The sequence below is a fragment of the Bidens hawaiensis genome, unplaced genomic scaffold, assembly GCF_021521415.1.
Source record: "Bidens hawaiensis isolate Kalapana, Puna unplaced genomic scaffold, B.hawaiensis_p1.1 tig00045335_1, whole genome shotgun sequence".
Taxonomy (NCBI): domain Eukaryota; kingdom Viridiplantae; phylum Streptophyta; class Magnoliopsida; order Asterales; family Asteraceae; genus Bidens; species Bidens hawaiensis.
In genome coordinates, this window is record NW_027498057.1 from 54859 (window position 1) to 82645 (window position 27787).

At 32.5% G+C, this 27787-nt stretch overlaps 1 protein-coding gene and 1 non-coding gene across 3 annotated transcripts; one reads left to right on the top strand and one right to left on the bottom strand.

Moving 5' to 3' along the window:
* Positions 1-2042: 2042 nt before the first annotated feature.
* On the top strand, positions 2043-27267 carry LOC143595569 (small ribosomal subunit protein eS25-like). 2 transcript variants are annotated; one of them, XM_077074555.1, is made up of 4 exons: positions 2043-2047; positions 26256-26281; positions 26368-26442; positions 26784-27267. In XM_077074555.1, exons 2-4 carry the CDS (start codon positions 26279-26281, stop codon positions 27030-27032), a joined length of 327 nt encoding a protein of 108 aa, XP_076930670.1. In that variant the 5' UTR covers positions 2043-2047; positions 26256-26278; the 3' UTR covers positions 27033-27267. The 2 variants fall into 2 exon arrangements, with proteins under 2 accessions (XP_076930670.1, XP_076930669.1); XM_077074554.1 differs by lacking the exon at positions 2043-2047 and having other exon boundaries at positions 26237-26281.
* Positions 24290-24362, bottom strand: TRNAE-CUC (transfer RNA glutamic acid (anticodon CUC)). The gene has a single exon. It is a non-coding gene; the product is annotated as a tRNA-Glu (tRNA).
* Positions 27268-27787: the final 520 nt, after the last annotated feature.

Sequence of the window (27787 nt, forward strand, 5' to 3'; positions counted from 1 at the left end):
ATGTACCATTTGTTTTTTATGAAGATTGCTTAAATGCATTTAACGTTCTTAAAAACAAATTGGTGGAAGCCCCAATTTGCTATCTCCTGATTAGTCACTTCGATTTGAAATTATGTGTGATGCAAGTGATTATGCGGTTGGGGCTGTTTTGGGTCAACGGGTGGATAAGAAACACGTTGCCATATACTATGCAAGCAAAACCCTTTCTAATGCTCAAATAAACTACACAACTACATAAAAGAGTTGCTTGTAGTAGTATATGCATTGGATAAGTTTAGATCTTATATTTGTGGGAGCAAGGTTATTGTGTTTTCAGATCATAGCGCTGTTAAGTATTTGATGGAGAAGAAGGATGAAAATCCGCGCTTGATAGGTGGATTTTGTTGATCCAAGAGTTTAACGTGGGGATATGTGATAAAAAAGGAAGCGAGAATGTGGTTGCTGATCATCTATCTAGATTAACGGGTTAAGAGGAAGAGAATACCAGGGCTATAAATGAATCATTCCTGGACGAGCAATTATTTGTTGTTTCTACCTTACCATGGTATGCGGACATCATTATATTTCTTGTTGCAAGTACCATCCCAAGAATTCTGGCCCAAGAAAAAGAAACATCAATTCATGTCTAAGGTGAACTAATACGTGTGGAAGACCCAGACTTGTTTAAAATTGGGGCTGATCAAGTCTATCGGAGATGCATTCCAGATGAGAAGATTCGAAGTGTGTTGTCACACGCACACTCACTCTCATGCGGTGGACATTTCAGCGGCCAGAAAACAGGTCATTAAATTTTGGCTTGTGGTTTTTATTGGCCTAGTTTATTTAAAGTTGCAGCAGAATATTCTAAGAACTGTGTGAGATGTCAACAGTTAGGTAGAATTTCCAGGAGTAACGAGATTCCCATGCAACCAATCCTCATTGTGGACATCTTTGATGTTTGGGGGATTGATTTTATGGTCTTATTCCCACCTTCCTTCGGTTGTTACTATATTTTGGTGGCGGTTGATTATGTTTCAAAATGGGTTGAAGCAATCGCCAACAAAACAAATGACCATGCTGTTGTTTGTAAATTTGTCCAATCATATATTTTCTCGAGATTTGGCGTCCCTCGCATTATTATAAGTGACAAGGGCTCTCATTTTAAAAACTTTAATTTTGGCAAATTACTTAAACAGTATGGCGTAAACCACCGAATAGCCACACCATATTATCCTCAAACGAGTGGCCAGGTAGAGGTATTCAATAGGCAAATTAAATAAATTTTGCAAAAGACGGTAAGACCCGATAGAAAAGATTGGTCAACAAAATTAAATGATGCTTTATGGGCTTACCGTACTGCTTTTAAAACACCTATTGGTACCACCCCCTATCGGTTGGTTTACGGGAAAGGATGTCATTTACCTTTGGAACTTACCCATAGTGCTTTATGGCCCGTGAAAAATGTTAATCTAGATTATGAGTGTGCATGAAAAGAAAGAAAGTTGAATATATATGAGCCGGAGGAGTTGCGGGATGAAGCGTATGAATGCGTGTCAGCATATAAGACAGAATGAAGCAAGTGCATGATGCCAAGATTAAGATGAAGACTTTTGAGGAAGGACAGTGGGTCTGGTTATACAACTCGAGAGCAAAACTATTCCCGGGTAAGTTAAAGAGTAAATGGATGGGACTGTATCAGGTAAAGCGTGTCGGTCAGTTTGGCGAGGTCGAAATTGAAGATTTTGACGATCATCTAAGGCAGGTAGTGAATGGACATCGGTTGAAACCATATCTGGAAGATGCGGACTTGAATAAGAGCATACATGAGTCGGTGGTGAGCTTTATAGCTACTACACCATCATATTCAGCCGAGTGTTAAGGGCCAAGTAACGTTGGGCCAGACTCAAAATTCAGCGCTTCTCGGGAGACAACCCGAGCGTTTTTGTTTTGTTTGTTTTTTTTTTAAAAAAAATTTATTGTAGCAACTGTAGCCTCTCTTAATCCACACTCCAAGTTCAAGCCACCACCACTACTATCGGTCAGATCCAACACCACAACCACCGTTGCCGAAATCACCTCATTATCCCTCTCTCCTCTATCTCTCCCCCCCATCTCTCTCTCTACACCACCAACATAACCGGAACCTAACACCCCACCCCACTCACGCTTAGAGCCAAAATCACCCATCAGTCACCACCAAACCAATTTCGGCAGCTCCTTCCCCTTCGGCCACTCTGATTTTTCATTTTAACCCTTTCAAGCTTTGGCCGACACAACGAAATGAACCTCTCTAGTCTCTCCCCAACTCACCGAGTCACTCCGAACACCGAAACGAACTCCCATTGACCGCTTTCCTCAAATCACTTTCCAGATTCCGACTCCGACGACGACTCCGTCCACCTCCCGTTCAAAAACTGCCTGAAACCAGACTCCATCATCCTCTCCACACTCAAATCCTTAATCGAATCCACCAAATCCTCAGCCTCCACTTCCAAACCCTAACCCTAGCCGACCTCTCACTCGCATCCACCTGCCGTGAAGCCTCAGATCTCCCCTTATCCCCCGTCCAAAACAATATCCTAGCCCTAGCAATCTCCTTAACCAAATCCACCTGCCGCGTTGTTTATTTTGTTGGTTGAGAAAGATGTTGCGTATATGAGGTTAGCGGAGGATCGGTTTACAATCGGTTTCCGTTTATTATTGTGACAGCTAAAGGGCAACCGAATATTAAGTCATAGAGAGAGAGGGGGGGAGCGAGGGAGTTTGGGTCGGGTTTAGGTATTCCCAAACCCATACCCGGTTATGAAAGTCCATCCCAAACCCGTCCCAAACCCGTCGGGTTTTAATCGGGTAATTACCCGTTGGGTTTCGGGTTTTCCCATCGGGTTTCCAATCGGGTTTTGTTAAAATACCCATTGGGTATACTCGACCTAAAACTCATTTGGTTTCTATCAGAATTTGACAAAATATAACTAATCGATCACAAATAATGATACCATAAAAATAAAATGTCTCAAATAATTGTTATAAACAAGTTTCAACAAATGATATAGTTAAAATATTTAGAGTATACTCTATATAAACATAAAAAAAGTTATGTCGGGTATATAATAGGGTAAATGGGTTAATATTATCGGGTAATCGGGTCGGGTAATCGGGTATATTACAAATCCCAAACCCGTCCCAAACCCATGAAAATTTTCAAAGTTAATCCCAAACCCGTCCCAAACCCTAATGGGTCAGGTATTACCCGTCCCAATTATGTCGGGTTTCGGGTTTCCCCATCAGGTTCGGGTTTCATTGTCATCCCTACATATATATACTTAATATTATTTTATTTTTAATAGTAGAATGACCAAAATACCCTTATGTGCCTTGCAGATGACCATATTTAACGAGAAAAGTTAACGGAGTTAGGGCCAAAGGACATAACATGATAGGGTTTTGAAACGTAAATGATGTTTTCTGCTATTTTTTTCGATAAAGGACGTCCACTGAAAAACCAATTAAACATAAAGGACGTCTTTTGTCAATTTGTCTAGTTTTTATATGTAACTTACCGTACATATCTACATATATTTCATGTCATCATTTTATCTTTGTGTTCTTAGCAACGGATATATGATATCATACTGTACAAAATATAATCCACTTTGTATCTTTTGATTTCCTTTTCTTACATTATTTTAGTTCTCAAAGAACGGCTATGAGCTTTGATTTTAGTTCTTCACGATCTGAGCATATTACGAAAGTCGCAAATTAAGCAACCAAAATAAAGAAAAAAGTAGCACATATGATGTAACCAAAATCAACATATATGATTCATTCTACTTTTCTGGCCGACTTATGCTACTGATTGATTTGAGTTAAGCTAAATATATCTTTAATGAGCAAAAAAGAAAGAAAAATATGAAAAAAAATAATAAAACGTGTCAGGCAAATAGTACTTCGTAATTAATATTATTAATAAATATATTATTATTGAATATATTTTCTGTAAGCACATTTTGCATATATCTTTTATGGAGATACTAAAAACTCGAGAAAACAACATGACCACGTTTAACCTGTTTCGTGCCAGACTAAATAAAGTCATTGATGCATTTACAGATGCTACATGAGATTTGGATCTAAAAAGAGATATGCGAAAGTTACAAATATAGATTTTAATATATACTAAATTAAGGCAAAGCCTAAGGTCGTTCACGGTCTTGTTATTAGGTTAAACCATGAGTCAAGTCACTAATAATGGTTTTGTATTATTTAAAACTAAAACAGAAACGTTAAAATTTTAAAACAAAACCAAAAATCGAACCGTTAGTAACGGTTTGGCTCATGTTTAGTTTTACAGTTTTGCCTCGTTAGGACTTCACACAAATTACCCTAAAGTAACCTTAAGTTAGATTTTGATGGTAGCAAGAATTAGAATGCATCAAGTAAGAAGTTAAATATTATATATTAAGTGTGTGGCCGGATAATAATTCTAAAATCATTTAGCTGTTTAGCAGCAAAACTAATATGCTTATTGAAAGGAATATAACATCCACATAAAAATATATTCATTATGAAGTTGCACAAAATAATAAATACTATTAAAATACATCCAAATTTAAATAAAAAATAATAAAATACAAATACACATTACATTAGCTTGAAGTTTAGAGCTAATTAAAAAAAATAAAGATATGCAATACATATACTCGGTTGACAATTTATAATAATTCATTCTCTGATGTGCTAATTTTGACCCGTTTAAGTTTGAATGGAATTATTCGAGTTGCATTTAATCAAATTATTGGAGAAAAGTTTTTTTTGTATTAAACTTTTTAAATGAAGGTTTAGACAAATCTTCTATGAAAATTACATTAAAAATGAAATTTTGGAGAACCCGACGCCAAAGTCTGTTAAAAAAAGTCACAATCTTCAAAGAGGTTTATTCAATGAAAAAAAAAATTAACAGGGATTTTTATTATCAACTTTAGTATATTATATCTAGACTAAAACACATGTCTTTTAATATGTTTTGAAATTGATGGCTTAATTTGACTTGCAATCACTTTTTTTTTTAACTATTTCATTTTATAAACAAATAGTGCATCAAACTTTTTTATACAAACAAAATTCAACATGTTTGACATATTTAAGATAAAAGCGGTATTTTTGAAACTGAACCAAGACTTACCGGATCAACCGGGCAAAAAAAAACAAAAAATAAAAAACTGACCGGTTATTCGTGAACCCGAAAGACTTACTTCGAAGCGGAAAAATCCAATCTGGATAAATTAAATATTTTTAAAACTAAACAACCATACATAATAATTCACGCACCGGCTAATGACAAGTTTGATTACAAATACATTTTATAATAGTATGTTTCCTTTATTGATTTCTTCCTTGAGCAATGTGGGATTTAAATAATATAGTTTTCTTTTAATATTAAGATGTCAAGTGACACAAGATGGTCTAATTAGATACCACGTAACACAACCACATTTTTATTTATTGTAATAGTAGATATCAAATCACACCTATGCTTCTAATGTTGCTCAAATTTTATGATTTTGGTCATTTCTTTAAGACAATTATATGTTCGGTCTTTATTGTGTAATGAAATGAAGGGGGAATGGAATGGGAAAAGGAATGAAATGGACAAAGGAATGAAATAGATCATTACCATTCATTTGTCTTGTTTGGTTAACATATGTGAATGAAATGAATAATTACTTTATGTTGTTTGGTATCAGAAAAAAATTTTAGGAATGAAATAGAAATAATAAAAATATTCCTATCCCAATATATATATATATATATATATATATATATATATATATATATATTTAACAAAAAAAAAACTGAAATGGTGACGGTGGTGGTAGCTCTGGAGATCAAAATGGTGGTGGCGGTGGCGATGGTGGCGGTGGTCAGGCGGCGGGGGTGGTGATTGTGGTGGTGGTGGTCAAGCGATGGTAGCATTAGTAGTGATGCCGGTGGTAGGTTGGTGATGATGGTGGTGGTGGCCAGGCAATGATAGTGGTGGTGGCGGTTATGGTCGGGTGGCGACGGTGACAATGGTTGTCGTGGTTATGGCAACCATGGTGGCGATGGTAGCTTTGGTGGTAAGGCGATGGTGGTGGAGGTGGTGATGGCGACGGTGGCGGTCAGGTGGTGGTGGCGGCGACAGTGGTGGTCAGATGATAGTGGTGGCTATGGTGGTGGTGGCGGTGGTGGCGGTGGTTGTTGTTAGACGATGGTGTTGTTGAGAAAGTAGGTTGAAGAAGGAATAGAATGAAAAAAAAGAAGGGGGGTGGGAAGGAATGGTTTTGATGGAATGAGATTCCATGTGTAATGGATGATTCCAATCCATTGCGCAACCAAACACCTCTTATTTCATTCCCACGTAATGAATCATTCCATTCCGTCTGTCATTACTGCATAACAAACGCTACCTTATACTTTAAAAACTGTTAAGCCGAAATATTTCTTCGCCATCTCACCTTCTGAAGCCAGTAAAACCTGTTACCCACTCAAACACACTTGCCATTGTTGGAGTTAGGTGGTGTACAGGTGTCGTTTTGTATACATAATATAGCGCTTTTGTTTTCGAAATAATCCCTTGGCATAAAAAGGACGTATGATGATGAGTTGATGACATGCAAGTGAAAATTTGATACGATTGGGATTGAGTTTGAAAACTATTTATGGCTTTTTAAAAAGCCAGGATTTGAGACTTTTAGAAAACTGCTTTTTAACCATTTCAAAAAAACTAAAATAAAAGGTTTTTTGTGATTGCCAAACACCATTTAACTTATTGGCTTTTTGAAAAAGCCAATAAGCTAATAAGGTTCAAACTCAATCCCGAACATACCAATGTCACATACAACATGCATCTAAGTCGATATTGATGTAAAAAAGTTTGATATACAAGTAATAGTAGATACATGACTATAAAAATAATGGTATTTTCACTTTTTTATAAAACAACTTTAGAGTTAATTATAAAAAAGTCCATATGATCTGGTATTAGCCACATCTTAGGGTCTTTAAAAAGTAGACTGTTTAGGTTATTTAGTTTTCATTTTGTAGTAAGTTTTTTAATAACTAGAATACCCTTGATATTAAAATAAAAAAATAAATAAACAAATCCGTATGTTCAAGAAGTGTGACCAAAACTTTCCTTCGTAAAACACAATGTCGATATGTTGTCGTCTCCATCGACACAATCTAGAAATGAAAGTGACCTGTGGATTCCTCAACACATGTGTTAACTTAGACCATCTACTTTAAATGTGTATTTCTCGCCGGATTTTTTTTCTTTTTTTTTTGGCTCAAGCTTATATGAAAGTCTCTACCACCGTTGATTGCCTCCTTTAACTTCACCAAACTCGAACCCAACACCATCCTACAAAAACTAACCAAACCACCACAAAACCCTAACTATTAATTATTTGCAGAATTTTTAACGACACCGTTTCATTTTCAAGAAACATAACCTTATTGTGTTTGAAAGTGTCGATAGCCGACATGGGGCGGTCAGAATAGAATAACAACTGAGAGCGAATAGTCAAAGGCTCAGAAAGTCAGAATTCAAGAAAGATAGAGTTGGTTTTTGTATATATAATAATTTTCTTTTTATATTAATAGAAATTAGTGTTAAACCGGCCTTAAATTTATTGCAAGATGAAAACAACATAACCTTAAATACAAACTTAGAATACACACATGTGATTAAGGCTAGACCACGAAACTTGTTATTATCTAACTTTCTGAACCTTAATACCCTATAAATGCGTATATTATATTAGTTTGATCATTCTTTGTTACAGGAGTTTTTAAAGTTTTGTTTTTAATCGTTTTGATATTTTACAATGATTATTTTATTTTTTTAACGTAATTTTGTTTTAATTTATTACATATATATTAGTTTGTTATTATAATTTTTAATATCAATACTATATATAATATACAAGAGATGGGCAAATTAAGATGCTTAAGTTTTAAGTAATTTACAACATAATCAACATATGGTACAACTATAAAACATAATAAATAAGGGCAAAATAGACTTTCAAGCATAAATTCACACGTGAACTTTCAATTCATCTAATATATTTATAATTTTTTACCCTAAACTTTTATTAAATACAAGAATATTTATAATTTTGCCCCCTAATCTTTAACCATTTAATACCAATTATTTTAATTTTAAACCAACTTTCTCCCACGATTTTTAAATCGACATAACTTTTTCGTACGTAAATATTTTTTAGAAAATGTTGCACCATAAAAACGAGCATTTTATTCTCTTTAATTTGAGTATGATATTGTTGGAGTTTTTTTAAGTTAAAAAATCAACATGTTACGTATGAGTGTTCAAGGCCAGTTTTGATGGTTTAAGTTAAACATGCGAGCCTAACTATTAGTAACGATTATTTGTCATCGAAAATAGTAACTAAACAGTAGAAAATTGAAACCGAAAGTTAAAGAAAAAAACAATCGTTAACCTAACCGATGATCGATTTAAACGGTTGTAAGGTTTCAAACTGAACCATGAACTCCCATAACTGTTACGTGATTACCAGAGTCTATGTTCAAACACCCGCTGCATCGCACGAGCATTCTTCTAGTATCTTATTATATATAAAAATATCCTTTTTAAAATTGTGCTGACACCCGAAATTATGTGATTAAATAAATTCTTATCTATCTGTTATCGGTTAAGGGTTCCTACTCCTCCCCCCACCCAAACTCCGAATATAAAATTATTTGTGAAATTTAAATTTGTTGTGATTTATCGGTTTCGTGTTAAAAATATTAAATATGCTTTCAAGAGGAGATAATTACGTGGGAAGAGGATAATTACAAAACTACAAACAAAAATGGGCCATGCCCAGTCACACTCCTTCCTTACTAAGAAAGTGCCCCGTAGATATATGTGTGATGGAGATTTTCTTTTTAACGGTCACTCAAATTAACAGACTACTTTATTACTAGACTAGGTTAGAACCTGTATACGACACGGGTAGAAATATTGAAATTTTCGAACAAACACAAGTCATTTGAAAAGACAACATAAGTTTTTATATGTTATTCGAGACGACAACATACTTTAAGTTGTAAATAATATTGGTACGAAAACCAATGATTGTGAAATACAAAGATAACCCCAAACAACATTCAAATTACAATCTTTGAAAACATAATCAAAAGTTAAAAATGTAAAATTCATAAGCTACTAAAAAGACTTCCTTATAAACAAGATTTATTCTTTATTTGTAACGTTGTCTTCTTTGTTTAATAAACGAATTTTAACACCACTCTTCACTCTTGATAAAGCTACATAGAGTAGTCTATGTGTAAACACCGGGTCTTTGAGATAGTCAACTTTTGCTAGAGATTGACCTTGACTTTTGTTAATGGTCATTGCAAAATAGACTACAACTGGAAAAAACTACCTTATTTTCAATTTAAACGAAAGTTTCTTATCTGAAGGTGTTAGACCACAACGAATTATATAAGTGTGACAACCAGTATTAGTACCTGAAGTAACTTTTACTACAACAAAACGCCAACCCAAATTAATTACTCGCAATCTAGTTCCATCACACAAACCATCTTCTAATCCATATTCCTTAGTAACATTATTGGCACATCGACTTTTAGAACCAATCTATGAGTCAAAATAATTTTGGTCTTTTTGATTTTATTTAGCATAATGTGTTTATGAAAATTTTAGTTCAAATTAAAATATAAAAAAATAATTTGTATGATCTTACTTAAAAACCAAAAAAATGATTTTTTATATGGACCACGACTAAATTTGTGAATTTTGTTGCAAAGTATGGAAACAATATAAGTTGAGTTAACCAAATATAAGTAAAAAAATAATGGAGAAATATCTTTGCGCCTTTAATTAACATAAATTGATTCGTATACACATCTTAATTAAAACATATATTTTAATTGGTTTTAAGAAAATAAAATATGATTGGATAACTGAAAATTATGTTTCGTATCATTTCTAAAAAAGAAAATAGAAAAAAGAAATGTGTGAGCATACATTCAATGTTATTAAAAAATGTTTATCAAAAATGTATAATGTAGTTAATAATAAATATAATAAAAATCGTTTATAATTTTATGTTAAAAGTGCCTAATTTTTAGTTAATAAAATATTAATTTTTATTTACTATATTTTAGTTAAATAAAATTATATTTTAATACAATATATTGTATTAACGCGTTTAAAATAAAATGTTACCGTTCAAAATGCTAGTAAGTATTTCTCTTGGTGTTGAAGCTGCGCGTTTACAAAATAATACATTCTTAAAAAATATTTAAAGGGTAACTAAAAAAAATATTAAAATAACTAACCGTTTGAATTACCCCTCTTATTGAAAGACATTGATTGACCAAAAATTACGTTTTCGTTAATTTGAAGACATCTATAATAGAATATAATATGGTTAGTATATGAAAAAGATGAACAGCGTAAATATAAAAACAGAATTTTATATAGCATGATGTTTCAATTTTGCTGACTTAATGAAGGATTTTAATCCACAAGACAGAAAAATTAGAATATCGGGAAACCAAGTACTATTAACTTTAGTGACAATTGTAGGTTATTTATATTTGGTGTTCATATAGATATTAAAGACATGAAAATTAGAAAGATTACACAAGAAACAACAATACAACCGGATATGAAGACTATCGGCTAACTTGAATCGACATAGATGATCAGAAATTCATTTATGTAAACGTATCTAACCCACCAATATATTTCTATAATAGTCGCCCATGTTACACATGGGTTAAAAACATAGAAACAACCATATACATATAGACAACCATAAAATTTCATAAATAACATATTAAAGCAACACAAATATTTTAGCATAACTTTGTAACCAAAATATTAAACATTTAGATTGTATACATAAAAAGTTAATACTTACACAAACTTATTATACACCTAAATTAAAAAAACCAAACGAAGACATGAACATGTTATCATCATATTAGTCCACCATCAACTTCTTCGACATTTTATTAAAAAAAAGTCATTTTGCTTCACAATATAAAAAACAAAATAAATCATAGCCACCTGAGTAAATATACAACTAAAGTCTTAAGGTATTATGAGTTTCATTTCAACATTAATAAATAAATAAAGGTATATTTTATTATAAATTATTTTGTAATTAAACTTTTGTTTTATTTCGATTCAAAGACATTTTAGTTAAATGTATTAAGTTAAATCAAACCAATAAATTTTTATTCTACTAATTTCACTAATTAAGTATAACTAAAATAATATAAAGATAATTAAAATTAAACCAGTTAATTTTTATTATATTACATAGAAGTCATTCCCAAATTAAAATTTTATTAAAATGATTGCAATCTGCAGTAAATTATGTTTCAAACTATTTAACATCATTACTTTATTTAAAATTAATTTCATTATATAATTCTTTTTTCAATTGTATACAATAATCTTGACATTTATGCGTAATTAAAAATTGTTCAAATATAAAAGATGGAAACTTTGTTGAGATTGGAGACTATTAAAAACTACAAAAGAGTTGTCAAATTCGATTCTTAAAAACAGAAATAAATAAATGTATAAATGATTAGAATGTATCATTAAAATTAAATATGATGATTATTTAGCATAAATAATCAATTATAGTGAATATCGAAGATTATATGTGTGAATACCAATACGATTACAAGTAAACTAATAACCCACAACATTCGTCTCATTTATCCAAACAGTATAAACTTTGAAATGAATGATAAACTTTGTATTGCGAATCTCTTGGACTTGGCTGCTACAAATTCGAATTATTTCTAACAAATGTCAAACTGGAAAAAAAATATATAGTTAGTAACTTACCATCAAGGAAAACAATCAATGTATTTAATTGAAATGTCTAACTATTAACTTTAAAAGGTCATATTTGTTTCGGTAAATTATATAAATTCCATACACTTTCTTTTGAGTTAGTTTTTCGTTAAATATTATTCATGACTGGCTCATATTTGAATTTTGTTAGTTTCAAGAGACAATGAGCTATGATTATAAAATGGTTATCGAAAATATGTGTGGTTTATTTTAAGTATGCATCTTGACATTTAAACATAATTATAAATTGGTCAAACAAAAAAATTGAACCCCTGGCTAACTAAAACACGTAAAATTCATTAATAATAATAATGAATATTTAGAATAATAAAATAATTCTAAAATAAATTAAAATACTATACAATCAATTCTGTTAAATGATTAATAATTTCTATTAATTAATTTATTGCATTTATTATTATGTAAGTATTTTAGTTTAATTAACATTAAACATTATTTTAATATATATGCTTAATTACCATAATTGTCTTTTTAATCAAATATTCGGAGATTCAAAATATGGTACAACATAATATAATATATTGTATATCTTAAACTAAAAATCTTATATTTCTGTTTGTCTATTATTATCTTATATTATACATGAATATTATATTATCCCTTCTTTAGTAAACGTCATTTTAATAAAGAAATATAGTATATACATAGGCTTAATTAATTGTATCATATCCCGTATAATAAACATCCTTTGAAGCTAGTTTATACATTTATTTTTATTTAGTTGACTCAATTAAAATTTTCAATTTCATATCCCGTCTCTAGTAAAAATTATTTTAGTATATAGGCTTAATTAGCATATATTATTTTTTTATAAAGCTAAACAAAGTTATATTCTAGGCTTAATTATTTATGTTATTGTTAATTGGGTCTAATTTTAGATGTATGGGAATTGACAATTCATATCAGTTACTGAAATTCATTTAATTGAAATGATTAATTATATTAATGGTAATAAATATCAATTACTAACTTATTCTTGTACATTACTAATTTTATGCTCTATCTTGAAATATGGTGTAGATTTAAACATATCAATTTTAATTATATTGTAATTAATCGTGTTTAAAACATAATATCACCTAACCTAACTAAAACACGTATTATAAGAATCTTTATAAAAACATAAATACATTAATTAATTAACAATAATAATTTATCGATTACCTTAATTAAAACATGGTAATTAAAAAATTATAATAAAGACATATTAAATTGGTAAAATATATTAAAGATTCTATAATGTACGTGAGCACCGGATTATTAGCTGTATAACATATTTTTGTAAACTTCATATAAGTGGTCAAGATTTCGAATTTCAAAATGGTTCAAATAAATAATTTTTATTATTCACTTAAGGAATTTAGTTGCAAATGACATTAAAATTCACAATAACTTGAAATATTTAGAAGAAACAAATAATTTTTTTATTTAATGCATGAATATTGAATAATTATGAAATTAGTTTATATTTATGGATGGTATTCAAAAAAATAAAAAAGGTTGAAAAAAATTAGTCAAATTAGGAATGAGAATTATGTCAAAAAAAACTTATTCAATATAAATGGTCAAATTGAGTCAAATCTTTAATTTATTCAAATTGTTGTTATTTAAACATATTCAATATAATCAAATATATAAATGTTATTTAAACCTATTCAATATAATTGGACTTTGACCAACAACATTATAAGATTGATTATCTTACTATAGATAATTTAATGTATTATAGAATAATCAACTAAATTTCATTTCAGGATTATACAATAATCAATTAAATTACATAAATTGTGAAAAATAAATAAATACATGAATACTAACATAAATATAAATCAATATTAAACAAAAATAAAAGACATCTTATCAAACAATTCTCAATCCATGAAATTAGATATACCAAGTTGGGGACAATAACCTGAAATGATAAAATTAAATATTAATTAATATTAATATCACATAATAAATATATTACAAATTATGAAAGATTTGAATCATGTGAAAAAAATGTAAAATTGATGTTATAACTTACAACCGGAAAATTTGAATCGCGTTACCGGAAAAACTAAATAGTGAAGATCTCCACTGAATCTTCGATTTTGATATACAACCTAAAAAAATTATAAGAAAAAATCATATAATTATTAATATAAATACAAACAAAAACGGAAAATTATCTGTTTAATCTTGGATTTTGATATAGAATCTAAAAATATTATAACAAAGTAATATAAAAATTAAAATAAATATAAAACCTTACCGGAAAACCGTAATAACTTCAACATATCAATTCAATCTTGGATTTTGATATACAGTTATTTATATATGTTTCCCATGATAATTTTTTACCGTATTCGATGATTTATGATTCATTTTCGCTTAGAATTGATATATCACTAACTAAATGAAGTTTTGTAGGTCTCTGGTGCGATAAACAGTCAAAAAGGATTTTAAACGAGTTAAAACGAAGAACCAGGACAAATGAGGGTTGAACCGGAATGAACCAGTAGAAGAACCGGACTAGAGGGACCTGGTCACGTAACGCGACCAGGAGAAGGAACCTCGTCGCGTGACGCGACGGGGATATATTGTGTCGCCGCGTAACGCGGCCAAAATCCTTTATCTCGTCGCGTGGCGCGACGAGCACCTTTTTCTGAAAGATTCTGACGTGTGGACGGGTTTTTAAAGCCTTAATCACTATTTAAACATCTTTAATTTAAAACCTAAGGAGAACCTGACACCAGCCGAATTAGAGAGTTTTTGGAGCCATCTTACGAGTCTTGTGGTGATTTTGAAGGCAAGAGAACATCCGGCGAAGAGCTAGACGTTTAAGATCGAAGAATACGGGTTTTATCGCCTTTAATCTTTCTTTCTTCATTATTTCACCATGTTTTCATTATTATTTGTTTTGTTTGATTTAGACTTTAAGATGCTAGGCTAGACTTCATGTCTACCTAGGTTTGATGAACATGTTTGAGACTTGATTCTTGCTTTGGATAATTGTTTGATTATGGATTTCGTTATTTAATAGTAAAGACTTGGTTTTGTTTTCATGATGCGTATAAGTATTTATTATCTTGATTGATTATTAACTATTGCTTCACATAGATCTTTTATCTTTTGATTGTGTTCTTTAGATTTAGGGTTTATGTTTAAATCATTACTTGGTGTTTTGATTATTGTGATTAAATGGGCCCATTAGATCATAGAAGCTTGTTGATAGTTAGTTAGGGTTTTAAATGTTTTGCTAAATTCCAAAAGCTGTAAGGTGAGGAGTTATTCATGTGTCTTGGTCAATTGCATGCTAGGATAGTAGTGACAATATTCTTGTTTATTGTGTTGATCCATGTTCATGATGTCATGTTAGCTTATCAAGTTATCTAGAGTTTTGTATTTCGTAAGATTGCTTGTTTTAGATACTATTAATTAACCATAATTGATGACTTTGCGAAAATCAATAATACTGATTGCTTAATAATCTAATAATTGTACTTTGGGATTTCATTTGATTCAGTCAAAGGTCCTTAGGGTTTGTTAGATGAATATGTTTAGAAATCAGTTTCCATAATCATGTTATTTGTCCATTGCTTGATGATTGTTGATACATGGGATTTTTACCTGGGTAGATTCATTCTCTTATTGGTTTTGATATTGTGTTTAATTGCTTGTTTCTCGTTTGCTTGTTTATTTACTTTTTAGTTTAATATTAGTTTAAAATCCCCCTTTAAACATTAATAATAAATATTCGTGTCGTAAGTCGAGTCTAATTAGTTAATTAACGTAATTTATAGAGTCATGTGGGTTCAATATTCCAGACTTACTTAGCTTTAGTACAATTGACCGGTTCACTTGTCGGTGTTTTCTGTAGTTGAGTCTTAGGTCTAGTTTTTAAAACTTGTTTAATTTAGTTGATATTTAATTGACTGTTTTTAGCAAATCAAGTTTTTGGCAAGTTTTTGGCGCCGTTGCCGGGGACTCTTAGCAATTGCGTTATTAGTTTGAATTTGACTTATCTGCTACATCCGTGCTATTTGTTTTATTTTTGTTCGAGTCGTAGGAGTTTAATTTAAGTTTTAGTTTATTTTAGTTTATTTTTAAGTATTCGAGTCTACTCACTTGGTCTTTTGCGTTTTCAGGTTTATGCCACATCTTCGTTCGCAAGGACCACCGCTGGATAATCTTGGATCTTCTCCGTTGAAGACCGAGGCTAGTTCGTCAGTAGAAGAACAACTGTCAGAACCCGCATCTACACCAAATTCGTCACCACCCACTTCACCACCCGAAAGTCCTAGAAGTCAAGATCCAATGGCCGACAATAGGACAATTGCTGCTCAAGCCTTCGATGGCTTAACCGGAAACCAATCATGCATCGTCGTTCCCGAGATCGACAACCCCAACTCGTGGCAAATTCCGTCATACGTCATGAACAACATCGTTCAAACTAATCAGTTTCATAGGAACGATGATGAGGATGCGACGGCTCATATTAACCGACTTTACCGCGTTTTGAAAACTTTTAAATTGTAAGGTGATACTGAAGATGCAATTTTCTTACATCTTTTTCCTTTTTCACTTACAGGTAAAACAACTACTTGGCTTGACACGCAGCCACCTGGTACGTTCACCACTTGGGAAGCACTACGTTCTACATTTATCAAGAGATACTTCCCACCGGCTAAAGCGGCTGTTCTTCGCGATCATATTCACTCGTTTCACATGAAGCCGGATGAGCAATATTGCCATGCTTGGGAGCGTTTTCAGAACTTGCTGCCTCGATGCTCACAGAATGGTCTCACACCATGGGCTCTCGTAAAGAAATTTTACAACGGGCTGAACTACGAAATCCAAGTTCGGTTCGACACAGCCGCAGGAGGAAGTTTACTGGCGAGGAAGAACGTCACCGAGTGTAACGAGATGTTTGAGAGCTTCGCTCAATCTGACCTTGCCAAAGTGCCACATCGCGGGAATTCCACTCCCGTTAGCAGTACATCCTCATCCGCTCGAGGTGTACACTAGGTTAATCTGGATACTAGTGTGGCTGATGCTTTGGAATCACTAACTCGAGAGGTTAAGGAGCTGAAGGCCAAGGTGGACATGTGTGAGTTTTATAGAGGTGGACATGGTACGTTGGAGTGCCTGGTGATGAATCAACAGGTCGATTTTGTCGCTGGTCAGAATAGGTTTCCCAACAATTACAGTAACAATAATCAGAATTGGAACACCTACAAAAACCCGAATCAGAATAATTCCAACTGGCGTCCATCAGGCGCACCACCCGGATTTCAAAATTCTTATGCTTCAGGACAAGGTCAGTATTTTAATGATAATAATACTAATAATACTAATGTTCAAAATAATGTTCAGGACTCGAACGGTGGAATTGGGCGTTTGGAAGAGATGATGAAGCTAATCTTGGAGAGAGATCAAGCAACACAGAAAAAGTTCGCCGAGCATGACTTACTCTTCAAAAACCAACAATCTTCTATTCTCGATATTCAAAGGACTGTTGGTGACATTGCTCTCCGTTTAGAAGAAAGGCCCCCAGGTTAGTTTTCGGGTATTCCTCAAACTAATCCGGCTGCTCAATTGAAAGCCATCTCCACTCGTAGTGGTAGGGTTTTCGGTCCGGAGGTAGTTAGTAGAGAAGTTGAGAAAGATGGGGAAGATGAGTTGATAGATGAAGATATAGAAATGGAGGCTCCGGGTAAGTCAAAAAGTACAACACCAATTATAGAGCCGCAAGTTGAGAAAAACACCGAGAATAAGCCGGTTGGAGCCCGGCCACCATCACACATCATCAACCCTGCCTATGTCCCGTACCCCGCTCGTCTAAAAAATCAACAGTATACGAAAGATTACGGGCATTTTCTCAATATATTTAGCCAATTAAATGTCAACCTCCCGTTCGTCGAAGTCCTCCATCATATGCCTAAATACGCCAAATTTTTGAAAGATTTTCTTAAAAGAAAGGATAAGTTGGAGGAGTTGTCGACTGCACCGCTAAATGGAGAGTGTTCTGCAGTAGTTCTTAATAAAATACCGGAGAAATTACCCGACCCCGGCGTTTTTACCATTCCATGTTTTTTCGGAAGTGATACGACGTGTCAAGAATTGGCCGATCTTGGAGCTAGTATAAACCTCATGCCGTATTCTTTATATGAAAAGCTAGGCCTAGGGGAGCTCACCCCTACTCGTATGACGTTGTCTTTAGCCAATCGTTTCGTTAAGTATCCGAGGGGTGTCGTGTAGAATTTGCTCGTTAAGGTAGATAATTTGGTTTTTCCCGCGGATTTTGTTGTTTTAGATATGGAGGCCAACGAGAGAGTTCCTATTATTTTGGGTCGTCCGTTTTTACGTACTGCTAGGGCAATTATTGATGTGTTTGAAGGTAAGATAACCCTTAGAGCCGGTGATGATAGTGCCACTTATTTGGCGAAGTCCATGAGGCATCCGAGTGGTCAAGACGGTCTCATTGATCCATGTCACCCAGTTTACTCCATAGAATCATCTATTTCGGGCATGGATCCAAGTCTTGACGAGTCTCGTTCGGTGAGTTTAAGTGTGGGGAAGGAGTGAAAGGTTTTGAGTTCTCGGGTAATGGTAAAGTGTGTTAGAGAACGGGGTGGTGGAAAGCGTAAGGTTGAGAGGGTTTGTGGAGTTAGAAAGAAAAAGACAAAGGTTGATGGATGGTCGGATAATGATTTGGAATCTTAAGGGCATTGGAGTTCTACCGAGGTAGAAGAAGCTCCACTCGGTCAGCCACGTGATTCGCTTAGCATGGGTTCTTGAGTGAAAACTCAAGTGTAGAGTTTGTATTATTTTCTTTTATTTTTATTTTTATTTTCTTTGAGTCCCAAATGTAGTTTTTGTAGTTCGACTTTGTTTGGTGTTTTTGAGTTTTGCTAAATTTGAAGAAAGACTGTATGAGCTAGTGAGGCGATCCCCAAGGAAAAATTTATTGAAAAAGACAAGTGTGGGGATGGAGCAGCCGAGCCGTATACTTTCTATTTATTTATGCTAATTATTCATTTGTTATTTGTCGGTTGATTGAAACACTTTAATTGCTTAATATCTATCGTTACGATAAGATACATTTTTAGATATGTTTGTTGAATTTCGGCCGCTTATGTTCGTGAAAGAAGGAGTTACCATTTGCTGAGCACGTTCGTAGTTGGAGGGCTTTCATGGAAGAAAACTTTGGCATCATATTTCATGCGCATATTACCAGCTAAGTCTTTTCCTTTATCTAGCTTGTTAATTATTTTTTATTTTGTTTTCTGTTTTTAATTTTTAGTTTTTAGTTTTTTTTGTAGTCCGACTTTATTTTTAGTTTTATTTTTATTTTAAGTCGTCCTTATCCTTGCATTGAGGACAATGCAAAATTTAAGTGTGGGGATATGATATTTGAGTCGTAGTTTGGTTTTGCATAAAAAATTGAAAAAATAAAAATTGAAAAATGTTTAAAAATGTCCATTGAATCTAGTTTTTTGCGTTAAAGTGGGAGATGATGATATTAATCGAAAATTGGTTTTTCACACTACTAATAATATGAGATAAATAAAAGAAAGCGCACTTAACTTGGGATGCGTCGGTAGGCTCAGCCTTGAAAATGAAGGGGCAAATTTGATAAAATGGGTCGGAAATCTCTTGTGGGTAAAGCGTTTTGTCCGTAGAAAATAAGTAATGAAAGGTCAGCCATACTCAAGCCTCAATTTTTGGTATGAAAAAGTGGAAAATATTATAAAGTTTGAAAAGTTTGAAAAAATTGAATACGTTATCATATGATGCTTGGGTAGGTTTAACGTTAGAGTATGCCGTGTAGCCTGTGATATAAATCTTAAACTGCTAGTTTTAGTGTTTTATACATCATTGGCGTATGGTTTTATAACCTTAAATCTTGTATTGATGGGATGCCCCGGGTCCGGAGACCATGGGTCTGTATGCCGACTATTCATCTGGGTATTCATAATTCCAAATGGGGTTATGAATATTTAAAATAAAGCTAAAAAAAAAGAGAGCAAACCCGCAGTTTTCTGCCACTTAAGTCTCTAAACATGATCACAAAAAAGTACAAAAGTACAAATGCATTACAGACTTGATCATCCACACTGTTAGCTATGTGGGGTCCCCTTGCTCGCGTCTCATTACCATTAAGAAACGGACAACAAGGGACACGCTACATGTAAACCCTACAGATGAAATTTTGCATACTCACCTATGGTGATGGTTCAGTGTATTGCTTGTAACGGGGGTATGTCATGTTGTGGGGAACACTAGCTATGAATTAATTGAACCTTAATAATATCTAATGGCTGCTTGGTAGACTTTAATGCTTAAGCTTAAGTGGATAAACAATACCATTGATCGTCTTAACTATTCATGGAAAAAAAAATAGAGCAACAAAAAGTTTTAAATCTGCTAATTTTGAGGTTAAAGTCAAGTTGGGGTGGTTTGGTCCGGTAAAAGCTGAAAATAAGCGGGTCTTAACTATGTAAATCACTGAGTAAAAAATTGTCGGATCTTCTTTGTCCCGGTAAAGAATAAGGCATGGGTTTAAGTGGACAACAATATCGATGATCGCAGTTATTGCGTTTTTTCCGAGCTTTAAAAATTAACCTATATGTTTGTTAGACTGTATTTTCCGATTCTGATCTAACTGCATCAAACTTTTTTAGGGACGAAAAAAGAATAAGTGTGGGGATATTTGATATACAATTATTTATATATGTTTCCCATGATAATTTTATACCGTATTCGATGATTTATGATTCATTTTTGCTTAGAATTGATATATCACTAACTAAATGAAGTTTTGTAGGTCTCTGGTGCGATAAACAGTCAAAAAGGATTTTAAACGAGTTAAAACGAAGAACCAGGACAAATGAGGGTTGAACCGGAATGAACCAGTAGAAGAACCGGACTAGAGGGACCTGGTCACGTAACGCGACCAGGAGAAGGAACCTCGTCGCGTGACGCGACGGGGATATATTGTGTCGCCGCGTAACGCGGCCAAAATCCTTTATCTCGTCGCGTGGCGCGACGAGCACCTTTTTCTGGAAGATTCTGACGTGTGGACGGGTTTTTAAAGCCTTAATCACTATTTAAACATCTTTAATTTAAAACCTAAGGAGAACCTGACACCAGCCGAATTAGAGAGTTTTTGGAGCCATCTTACGAGTCTTGTGGTGATTTTGAAGGCAAGAGAACATCCGGTGAAGAGCTAGACGTTTAAGATCGAAGAATACGGGTTTTATCGCCTTTAATCTTTCTTTCTTCATTATTTCACCATGTTTTCATTATTATTTGTTTTGTTTGATTTAGACTTTAAGATGCTTGGCTAGACTTCATGTCTACCTAGGTTTGATGAACATGTTTGAGATTTGATTCTTGCTTTGGATAATTGTTTGATTATGGATTTCGTTATTTAATAGTAAAGACTTGGTTTTGTTTTCATGATGCGTATAAGTATTTATTATCTTGATTGATTATTAACTATTGCTTCACATAGATCTTTTATCTTTTGATTGTGTTCTTTAGATTTAGGGTTTATGTTTAAATCATTACTTGGTGTTTTGATTATTGTGATTAAATGGGCCCATTAGATCATAGAATCTTGTTGATAGTTAGTTAGGGTTTTAAATGTTTTGCTAAATTCCAAAAGCTGTAAGGTGAGGAGTTGTTCATGTGTCTTGGTCAATTGCATGCTAGGATAGTAGTGACAATATTCTTGTTTATTGTGTTGATCCATGTTCATGATGTCATGTTAGCTTATCAAGTTATCTAGAGTTTTGTATTTCGTAAGATTGCTTGCTTTAGATACTATTAATTAACCCTAATTGATGACTTTGCGGAAATCAATAATACTGATTGCTTAATAATCTAATAATTGTACTTTGGGATTTCATTTGATTCAGTCAAAGGTCTTTAGGGTTTGTTAGATGAATATGTTTAGAAATCAGTTTCCATAATCATGTTATTTGTCCATTGCTTGATGATTGTTGATACATGGGATTTTTACCTAGGTAGATTCCTTCTCTTATTGGTTTCGATCTTGTGTTTAATTGCTTGTTTCTCGTTTGCTTGTTTATTTACTTTCTTAGTTTGATATTAGTTTAAAATTAGTTTAAAATCCCCCTTTAAACATTAATAATAAATATTCGTGTCGTAAGTCGAGTCTAATTAGTTAATTAACGTAATTTATAGAGTCATGTGGGTTCGATATTCCGGACTTACTTAGCTTTAGTACAATTGACCGGTTCACTTGCCGGTGTTTTATGTAGTTGAGTCTTAGGTCTAGTTTTTATTACTTGTTTAATTTAGTTGATATTTAATTGACTATTTTTAACACATCAGATTTTGATTTACAACCTAAAGAGATTATAAAAAAAATCATATAACAATTAAAATAAATATAAAACATTACCGGAAACAATAGAACCTTACCGGAAAAACGTATAAGAAAATCGGCCATTACCAAAATATAGAAGACGGTTGAGGAATAAGCCGAGAGAGAGAGAGAGATTAAAATGGTTAGGGATTTCAATCTTGAGATTTATATAATGTAAATGAGATGATTTAGTAAGTTTTTGAATTCTTATAATAATTAGAATAATTAATTTCATAATTACATTAATAGGTTAGTTATGATGTTTGACCAGATTTTAAAAATATTCAATAATTATTAATAATCATTGATTGTCTAGTATTTTAATTTATTTTAGAATTTTTTATTCACATGAATTATTAATAATCATTGATTGTCTAGTGTTTTAATTTATTCATATGAATTATTAATAAAAATACTCAATATAATATAATTAATCAACATTTAAATAATTAATTAATTCATATAAGGTGTGGAAAAATAAGTTACTAATTTGGTTTTAATATAATTGAAAAGTAAAATCAACACCATATATAATTTTTTTTTTGCTGAATTTAGAATCATTCAATGGGTCAACATCGGTATTTATAGTAAAAATGTATAGTAAAGATTAAGGATGCTTAATCAAATCCTTAATCAAATGATATACCACCTTTAATTAAAATATACAAATTCCGTAATTAAATACTTCCGTAATTTAAAATTCAACCTCATATATTTAAATCATTAATTGCTAAATTATGAATAATTATTCTCGGTCAACATTAGTATCTATAGTAAGCCTTATGGATGCTTAGTCAAATAGTTAATCAAATAATAATTAATAATTAATTAGAATATAGAAATTCCATAATTAAATATTTCCTTTTGTTAGGTTATTAAAATGTTTTAAATTTAAATTTCAAAACGGTATATATGATGAAATTCACATTTGTGGATGATTCTTATTATTTTATTCCTAAAGGTTTGCTTAATGATATTTATAATTATTTGAAGAGAAATGTTAAATAGTAAGTACATCGCCTAAATAAATGAGTATTTGACCTGTGATGAAATAAATTTTTAATATCATATAATTTAGTAGTGATAATTTCGTAAATATCATTAATTGCCTAGAAATTCCCTAAAATGAATTTAATTAGCCGGAGTCAAAATTATGAATTATAATTATTAATTTGAAAGATAATTATAAAATATTCAAGATTAAAATTAAATTAAATATGAAAGAGAATAATAATGAGAATTTATTGTATCTTATTTAAATATATTTTTGATTTATTTTATTAAGATGAAAATTAGAGAAGAGATTGATATACATGGAAGGTTTAATCAACAACCAATAGAAAGAGGGGAAATGGACTTAAAGCCTATTGCTTTAATAGTATAGTTAGAAGTCTAGGATGTCACGTCCCCAAAGAGAAGCTTATACATTAGTCTTTCGTCATTTCTGATCCGAAAAAACGACCTTAGAAGGAAACTCACCTTAACCCTCTTAAATATCAATATAATATAATTTATCAGCCTAAATATCATTATATCAATATAACATATTCAACATTTATTAGCTTAAATATATCTATATAAATATTTAACATTTATCAGCCTAAACATTTATATTAAGTATTTAACATTTAATACATTAGTGAGTTAGATTACGTGAATTAAGTTCATGAACATAATTATTCTATAAACAAATTACAACCACAACATAAAGATCCGACCCAATACACAAATATCTCACTTTCTCAGTCCATAAAGAAAAATTCAAGTTGATTATTGGTTAACAACTTGGTAACCCGGGCTTACCATTTAGGAAATACAATAAAATCAAAACACGTATTATTATTATTAAAACGAGAAATTAGACCCCAATTTTTAGTCGTTTGTTTTTAACTTTTTATATGCCCCTGTTTATATGCTCTAGGTGGAGTAACGAGAATTACGAAAACCTAAGGAGGTGAAAGTAAAAGTGTGTCTAAATGATGCAGGAAAAAATACAATTCCGTTGCCGGGACTTGAACCCGGGTCTTTCGGGTGAGAGCCGAATATCCTAACCAACTAGACTACAACGGATTCTTGTTTCACTTCTTAACTAAAGCTAAATGTCATCGAACCTGAGGTTTTAAGCTTGCTACAATAGGCATTAAAGTGTTGAACGATGATCTTTCTTTTAACAGATCCTAAACTGCTATCGTTAAAACAATCTAATACCAATTTCAGGGGATCGAACATTCTAACGCTCATCTTTTTAAATTAGAGAGAGAGAGTGTTATAATTGTTAGTAAATATAATGATATCATTATAAAACGTGAGACATGATATAATTAGCTATTGAATTTAGAGTACATGTTAAAGTGTAAGTAAGAAATCATTTTGTAGAAGAAATCTAGAGGGTTATAAGTGATTTTTTTTATTATTGTTTAGTTGAATATTATTAAAAATATACGAACTATTACTTATATATTTCGTTAAGCATAAATAGTTCATATGTTCCAAGAACGTACCTAGAGCATTTAATTAAGGAAATCAAACACTTAACCAAATAATGTGGTATGGAGAAGGAAGTCGCTAATTATATTATCAATGTCCATCTTAAATAAAAGCGGGGATTGGGGCGGGTAATGTAGCTCAATTCTGGACAGATAATTGGACCAGAATTGGCTTATTTTGAGGTATATGTTTCGATCTTTGAGTTAGCTAAACATAAAAAGGGCTAACATATGTGAGTGTTATATGACGGTTGGCACGGTGGCGCAATGACATGGAAATGGAAGAGGATTCCCTGTTCGGATCAATAGTGGAGAGAAATTGGGTCTGTTATGATTATGTTATCAGTAAGCTTGGCATTTTCCAATGAACTGGAAGGGTATTGTTGACCCATAGGTCCAATTCAAGGGTTACTTTATTTGTTGCACCTTTATTGTCTTATTGATAGTATATGTGGGTTGATTTTTTTTGCTATGAGGTCCTATTATTAGGGTCTCCAATCCCATGGTGGTTTTTTGTTGTATTGCTTTAATAATTTAATAAATTGTTGATTAAAAAAATATTGTTGATTATGCTTTCTTATTCAACCCAACCGACAACATGGTGGGGTCGAAGTTGTTAGGAAATACTAGTTAGAAGATACCACAATTATTTTCATGGAGATCTGGTTATATTAGAGCACATAGAGTGGCAGACTGGCATCCGTGATACCACCCGGCAAATACAAATTACGGATGGCCCAAAATGGTAACTGCACCCCGAATCAGGGGATGTAGGGATAATTGAAAGATGTGTGATGTGGGGGATGCCGAGATAATTGAAAGATGGGAACAATCCCCACGCTATCACCAAAATTTTGGGAAAATTGGGATAACTTGAGAGAAAAGGAGAACCATGATCACTCCATGTCCTCTTAAGTTTTCTTTCTAATCATCCTAATTGTATTCCTACAAATAGTTAATAGTCTATCAATGTTATATTTTTCTTTTGATTGACGACATTTCATAAAACAATCAACAACCGGACGAGCAAGGCACGAGAACAAACAAAACAAAGCCAATAGCGACCAAGGAAAAAAAATACATAAAAGCAAAGTTGCTCCAATGAGAGTGATGAGACTCAACTAAGGAATTAAGTTTAAGAAAACCTAACGCGCTTTGATCTCTCGAACAATGGCATCATTCTAAACTTTCCATATAGCTAAACAAAATTTCCAAATAATTCAACAAGTTACCACATAGCTTAGTTTCAAAAGTAAAAATATTTTAAATGGCTTATCAGTAGTTATGGTTATCACATCGTGATAATCACGTATCAATTTGTTTTTTTCAAATAATGCTTCATGGGCTATTTTTCAATTAAAAAGGCCCAACTAAAAAACCTATCGGTCCGACCAAAGCTTTCTAAAAGTAAAATAAAAAAATCACTAGGGTTTTCATTTTCCAATACATCCGATCCGTAGAGGAGCTCGAGCCACCGTTGCCGTCTCATCTGATAATACAATGGTACGCTGCCATCTTCACATTCTTCTGAAACATCAATTTGATGTATACTATTCAAATACCCTAAACACACAAACGTATGTTTGCAGGCGCCTAAGAAGGAAAAGGCTCCACCGCCGTCGTCCAAGCCCGCCAAGTCCGGTGGCGGCAAGCAGAAGAAGAAGGTCACCACACCTTTATTTTATTACATTATTTATTTATTTATTTATTTATATATAAGCTCAGCTCGAGCTTGTGTGGACGGATTTAAATAAGATTTTAAAAAGTAGTATAAAAATTTAAAAACATAAAAATATACTAGGCTTGGTATTTGGTAAGGCTCGACGAGCATAAACGTTCTTCCCATATAAGGTTCGTTCCTTGGCTTGACAACTAAACGAGCTATTTTTTGAGGTCTTGAGCTTGGCTTGTTTCGAGCTTTTTATCGATCGGTTTGCGAGCAGCTGGGATTGTGTTTTAATATTGTGAATTGGATTGTGATGAATATAATTTGGGGAAAATGCAGAAGTGGAGCAAGGGGAAGCAAAAGGAGAAGGTGAACAACATGGTGTTGTTTGATAAGGCCACTTATGATAAGCTGCTTTCCGAGGCGCCTAAGTTCAAGCTCATTACTCCTTCCATTCTCTCTGATCGTTTGAGGATCAATGGATCACTTGCAAGGAAAGCTATCAAGGATTTGATCGCCAGAGGGGCTATTCAAATGGTGTCTGAACATGCAAGTCAGCAGATATACACCAGAGCTACCAACACTTAAGATTGGTAAACTGTTGACTCTGGTATGTTCATTTGGTTTTAGTGCGCTTTAGTTTCCCCCGGCATTCAGCTATTGCTCACCATAACATTGATTTTTAAGAAACTTATGAGTTAGTTTTTCTAATGGCAAAATATCTTTCTTCGAGCTGATTTATGTTACATGGTTATATTTGAATGATTGTCACTGGGTATGTTCAATTGTTTGATTTCAAGCTTCAAAGTGTGATTATTTTTAAGATTGTTGTTGAAAAGAAAATTTTTTTTAGATCTTTGTCACAGCTGTCTAAATGACTATAAATATAGAAGTAAGTGATATTTTAATAGCAGAACTAGCCCTACGCAGAAAATGATACTTAAGTAACGTCTTGTATATGGGTAGTAAGTTATATTAGGCGTGTTTACGGTTTAATCCGGCTTGTTTTTGCCAATATGGTGACTTTTGTTATTTATCATTTGTACGGCAGTTTCTTAATCGGACTAAACCGTTGAACCGCAAAAATTTGGATATCAATTTGGCTGATTGACTTGCTTTCGTTTCAGAAGTTGGATCAGTTTTGATCGAAATAGATTGCAACATTTGCATAAAGGCAATTAGTTTAGGTGTTTCCAGACATCTTGTTTACGGTAAGTTTACCCTTTATTTCTTGTGATATTATTTTATTTTTAATGATAAGGATAAAATAGTCACTTCACATAATTTAAACAGTAACTGGAATACCAATTAGTGCCAACGATCAATGGTGCTACGATAGATTG